General features: G+C 44.5%; 1 protein-coding gene across 1 annotated transcript in view; it reads left to right on the top strand.

Moving 5' to 3' along the window:
• Positions 1-5,875, top strand: part of ITIH5 (inter-alpha-trypsin inhibitor heavy chain family member 5) — a 40,749-nt gene extending 34,874 nt beyond the window's left edge. The window contains exons 11-15 of the mRNA XM_017740354.1: positions 1-276; positions 646-696; positions 1,743-1,859; positions 3,190-3,567; positions 4,524-5,875. The exon at positions 1-276 is cut by the window's left edge and continues 1 nt beyond it. Of these exons, the coding sequence (XP_017595843.1) occupies positions 1-276; positions 646-696; positions 1,743-1,859; positions 3,190-3,567; positions 4,524-4,822 (1,121 nt within the window). The 3' untranslated portion in view covers positions 4,823-5,875. The remainder of the gene's footprint in view (positions 277-645; positions 697-1,742; positions 1,860-3,189; positions 3,568-4,523) is intronic.
• The last annotated feature ends 53 nt before the right edge of the window (positions 5,876-5,928 follow it).

Raw genomic sequence — 5,928 nt, forward strand, 5'->3', positions numbered from 1 at the left:
GGGATAATAATTACATTGAGAGGGCATGGAGTTACCTCACCATCAAGGAGTTGCTCAATTCTCGGCTGAAGAGTGATGACAGACAGGAAAAGGACAATTTGATGGAGAAAGCCAAGTCAATGGCCCTGGCTTACAATTTTGTTACCCCCTTCACTGTTCTGAAGATGAAAGAGGCTGGACTCCACTCAGAGCCACCTCAGGAGGAGTTTATCAGCCCTTCTACTGATGGCATTGGGGAAAAGGTGCAGAGCCTGCAGGGGCACAAGGCCCCACCAGGTATGAGAGAAGAATAACCTTGTTCTGGTAAGAAATATTCTTGCATGGGCAATGTCTCATGGCTGACTTTGGCACGGGAGTGAGTTAGACAATGAACTGAAGGGTAAAGATGAGATTTTCATACCAATTTTGCTAATTGTGGGCTGGGTAACCCTAAGAAAGCCTTTTAGGCCCCTCACTCACCCCCTTGAAGCACTTACTACTCTGCAGGAACCACTGGGGAAAAACTGGTGTTCTACATGAAGTTTAAAGTGGCTGCAGGAATATATCCCATAATCTCTCTGAACAATATTTGGGGAACATTATTATAGTATGTCTCTTCCTGCTGCTCCATTAGTAATTGTAACAGCCTTCCTTCCCCACTTCTAGGTATACGCAGGGAGCACGACAAACAGAGAATTAAAATCTCCAAAACTTCAGGTCAGTGCCTGTTTTCATGCCTTTAATAATGCAAAATAATAGTGGCTGATTTATGGAAACCTCAGATGCATATCACCGTGGCATAACCATCCCAGTGACCAGCCAAAATTCTGTTTGTTAGACCTACAGAGTAGGGAGGAAAATGAAAACAAAACCGAAATACAGAGAGGATGAGTAATGAGAAGGAGTTGTGAGCAAGGCAGATGATCTATAACACTTGATCCTCATATGTGAGATTTCTGTAGGTTAGGGGAGAACAGAAACACATTCTCTCTGTATTAGAAATAGTCAAAAAACCTTTTATAAAGTAATAATGCTGAAACATAAAAATGTCGTTGAAGATGGGAAAAAGAGAAAATTCTGTATAGTATTTTACAATTTTCCTGCACCTCTACTTAACTTTTCAAATATTAAACACTGAAGAATAAGTCTACATCAAGATTTCGGACTTGAATTTCTCTTGATAGGGTCAATTTTACCTTAGAAACTAGGATTTTTGGCTTGCCTTAATAATGGCAGATGTCTGATAGTTGATGATAGGTCAAGGATTGTTGAAAAATTAGGATTGTGGGATCAACAGCTGCTGTTGACTGCTCCAATCTGATACCGAGGGCCAGGAGGGGTCAGTGTGAGGTGCACCCATGCAGCAGCCCTTGGTTAGAAAGCACATTTCTGTGTGCTTTGGGGGATGTAGCCTGCCAAGAAAGTATGGAGGAGTTCAAAACACCTACATGGTAATTCCCATAAATCACTGAAATTATATTCCAGGAAGAAAATATCCTGATTTTCACCTAGACTGTTTTGGGTTTTGAGTTGTCATTGAAAACCCAACCTCTTCGTGAGTAAAACAAAACAACCTTTGTGATAAACAAAGCAAAACTTGGCATTTCCTGGCAAACTCCATCTGACCCTGTAAAAACAACAAACCAGGAGGATTTAGAAAAAACAGGGACAAACACACTTTAAAGAGTTTTGCTGCAATCTTGGACGCTGCACTTTTGTGCGAGCCTCTCACATTTATTATCTGTTTTTCCATGTCTTCTCAGCGGATGGGGACCCTCACTTTGTCATTGATTTTCCTGCCAGCAAGTTCTCTGTCTGCTTCAATATTGATGGAGAACCAGGGGACATTCTCCGGCTGGTCTCTGATCACAAGGAATCTGGTGAGCAGCCAAGTCAAGCAGTTTCTTGCAGAGGAAAACCAAAGTGTAAGGCCAGCCCTGCAAGAGTAAGACCAAGCACAAGGTGCTTCACAGGGAAGAAAGTGATAGGAAATTAGAAAAAGTTTCTTCTATGGTTCAACTTCACCCAGCTACAAAGTCACAGCTTGCAAATAAAAGATCTGGACTCACCAAAATTACTCTGCTATGGGAATTTCCCTCTTTACTTACAGTACTGTTTGGTTTAGGACAGAGCAAAGCACCCAAACAGGCTCACCAAGCACCATGGCTCTTTTAGTAAAGAAACCACCAAACTGGCTAGCGAGTCACGACACACATGTCAAAACCCACATGATTCAGGACCTGCTTTACCCAAGCCAGCCTGATCCTCAGGGGCTCAAAGTGTGGTCTGATCCGATCTGGAATGCTAAGCAGGGCAGCTAATAAGCAGATTATGTCCTGAGCAGGGTAACAGTGGGAGAAAGGGGTGTTGAAACCAGAAACAATTCACAGACTTGTTTTACAAAACCCTACAATAAAGCTGTAAGGATTCTGTTTTGTGTGGAAGGGGTCTAGCCCCCATATTTGTGTTCATGTCTGCCTTAGTAAGATACAGCTCCAGGCAATGCTTCCCTTCAACTTCTTTCACAGACTGTTTGTGCTACTGCTTGAATGATTTCGTGGCTCAAATTGCAGAATGAGCTTGAGCAAAACAGACTGTAGCACTAGAACCTTGAGTCTTTGAAGACAGAAATGAGAGATCCCATCAGGAATGATGGGATATGGAGCTAATTTCATCTTAGTGTTAATGGCTTGGGTTTAGCTTGTGTTAGCAACAAGCCTCCTCAATTGTCACCGTTCAGTGTGTCTTTAGAGGCTTGTGGGAAGTGAGTCACTGTCTTATGGACAGTAAGTCACAAAAATTATTAAAATGACTGGGAATCTTACTGTGGACATCTAGGCTTTAATTGACTCAGTGGGATCTTCACCTTAGAATACTCAAAAGTGGTTCTTTTTGTGGCATTGTGTACACTGTATGAGGATTAATGGGGCTGGGGGTACCTGCCTGCAGAGAAGGCCAGTATTTCTGAGCTTGGGTAAATTTATGTGCTCTGTATGAGGTGAAAATTTTATAACAGACTGATTATACTCTTTTGAATAGTGGTAAGTGAAATAATTGAGCACGAGATGGTGAGCCTGCATGTCCTCAGTCACAAGCCTTGTGTCATTGAGACAATAGACCTATTCCTTCTGGGCCCCTTCCAACTCTGACTGTTCTGTGACTCTGGGATCCTGGGATCCAGCTTTCATTTACTGATTGTTCTCCTGCAAGGTGTAACTGTGAATGGACAATTAATTGGAGCTCCCGCACCACCCAACGGCCACAAGAAGCATCGGACTTACTTCAGCACCATCACCATCCTCAGCAATAAGCCAGAGAGGTCTTACCTGGAGATCACACCCAGGAGGGTCATCCTGGATGATGGGGAAAGGCTCGTCCTGTCCTGTGGCCGGAGTGCTGTCGTGCGAAGCAGGAGCCTCGAGGTGTCCATCTCTGCCTACTCCAACATCACCGTGACGATCCGGGACTCCATCAGCTTTGTCATCCTCATCCACCACTACAAGAAGCCAGCTCCATACCAGAGGAATCACCTGGGGTTCTACATCTCCAACAGTAAAGGCCTCTCTTCTGACTCCCACGGGCTACTGGGTAGGTGACAGGTTCTCAGGTTCAGAGCTCTAAATCAGACAAAAATGATCCTTCCGAGCAGAGACAGGAAAAAGGCAGGTGGGGATTAAGTTCCCAGGTCCTCTCTCAAACAACTTCTCTATTTTTAGTATCTCCTACTCCTCTCCTGTCTTTTCCTGTATGAGCTACCTCTCCCTATCCCAGCTGTGCCTGGTTTTCACATTTCCACTCTTTTAATGATCAATACAGTTACTATTAGAATACAGTACTTGATGGTCCCAATACACAGACAGAAACCAAATCTTCCCCAAGAACTTTTTATGGCCCCTTTTTTCCAAATGTCAAGTGAAAGAAGAGCCACCCTACCTTTTGAAGGAACTAGGCTTTAGGTAGGCTCAGCCAATGAGAAGTATTAATGGTTTTGGTCACGTATGGGTGCAGAACTCTAAAACTTTTACCATAGTTTCTGTGTCACTCAGACACCCCCAGGTGAAGCAGGAGGTGATCCCTTAGGGTTTTAGCCTCAGGCCAGTCTCATGCACAAACCTCTAAATCCACACTTAGGTTTGGCCTAGAAGAACTTGCTCCCAAGAAGGCAAGGGAAGAGAACTTGAAGCTTCAGGCCTAGAACTTATTGCTTGCTGATGGGCATTGTGTGGGTTATTAACCTCTAGTAACCATATCCCACAGAAGGGACCTTACTACTGGCACCTAAAAACACTCTTGAGCTCTTTAGTGTACTTTGACTTGTGGTTAAAAAAATAAAAAAAAAAAGGTAGGGTTTTATTCTAATCTCTGTGTTTGTGGGATTTAGAAAAGAATCACAGGAACAAGATTCATCCTGTTGTTGCAGAGAAGCCCTTTAGAAACCCGTAAGCTGAGAATCCTCCAATGTGTCCTACCAAAAAAACCACAAACCACAACAATTTATAAACAGGCACAGATCAGCCAGTCATGGACTCTATCTTGCCTTGCAGGTCAGTTCTTGAACCATGAAGTTAAGCTTCTTCAGGAATCTCTAAGCACACATCGTCAGGAGGCTGGGCAGAACCAAACGGAGCCGTTGAAGGCAAACCCTACAAACACCCTGAAGGTGAAGGGACGGCTCGTTCCTGTTGTGTGGAAGCAGAGGAGGATCTACAATGGCCAGCAGGAAGTCAACTGCTGGTTTGCCAAAAACAACGCAGACAAACTGATCGATGGGAGCTATAAGGACTATCTGGCTTCTCATCCCTTCGACACAGGGACCAGCTTTGGGACAATCAACAGTCTTTAAGAGCGGTCACAAAAATGTGCTGCGGCAGCACGGGTGACAGCAGGTCCCTTCTGAAGCCTCTATTAGGCAACTTACGAATATTTTCTTACTTTTTGGTGCCAAAGAAATCAAGGATTTTACCCTTGAAAATCAGCTGTCTCTCTTTCATGCTAGATGAACACTGTTCATCAAATTCCTGAAGAAAAAGAAGGCTGGGGTGAAGGGATGTGGTTAAAGGCATGATTGGTGCTCTCCCAGTGGGAAGGGAGGGAGAAATAAGCCAGTGAGCAGTGAGTGCAGAGGCTGCTGGCCTTAAAACAAACCCATGCAAGGATCTGTGCAGTACCCCCTGGGGCTAGTGGGTCACTCCATGGGAGGCACATCATACAGCACAGTGCCTGTTGAGGCGATATGCTTTGCAAAGAAGTCACTTGGAGCACCTGCTCCAACCTTGGTCCATGGGGAAAGGAGAGAAAGACAGAGAGAGGAGAGGTGGGTGGATATTCACCTGCGGTGCCCCATTAGCATCAAACAAAATCAAAACCTTAAATCAACAGGCCACAGGAGGTTATTGCTTTCCTGGTTAGTGGGATGAGGTCTGCATTTGCCAATAAGCATGATGTTCTCTGAACCACTACAGACCCTTAAAACAGTGGTGAAAACCTTGATGTGGTTTATTGCTGTCTTTTAAGCACACAGGCTGTGTGCTTAAAAAGCACCTCTGGTCCTCAGCAGCAACAGGAGTGGTGCAGGCTCCCAATCCATGGAGCAGTTAATTCAACGTAATTCAATTTAAATAACATTGCAGGGTTAGTGATTTCTTGAGTCTTGACTCCCTCAGAGAGAAACAGAGCTGCACCGTGAGCTTCCAACAGACCTGCCACGTCCTTGAGCATCACATCCCTTCTGCTCAGCGAAGATTAAAATTTCCTAAGGGATGACAAACCAGAACCCACGACAGCTTGTGAGCCTACAAAGCAGCCTCTTGAATTTCGGCTAGACGTCTCTAGCTGCTTTTGTAATCAGGGAGGAAGTCTTTATTTATTCCAAATTGTCAAAAAATTTTCATCCCGATTTCCCCTGGCTTCTTCTCCTTCCTTACACTGCAGGAATTTGTGCGCAGCAGG

Source organism: Corvus brachyrhynchos, unplaced genomic scaffold (genome assembly GCF_000691975.1).
Source record: "Corvus brachyrhynchos isolate BGI_N302 unplaced genomic scaffold, ASM69197v1 scaffold307, whole genome shotgun sequence".
NCBI classification, from domain to species: domain Eukaryota; kingdom Metazoa; phylum Chordata; class Aves; order Passeriformes; family Corvidae; genus Corvus; species Corvus brachyrhynchos.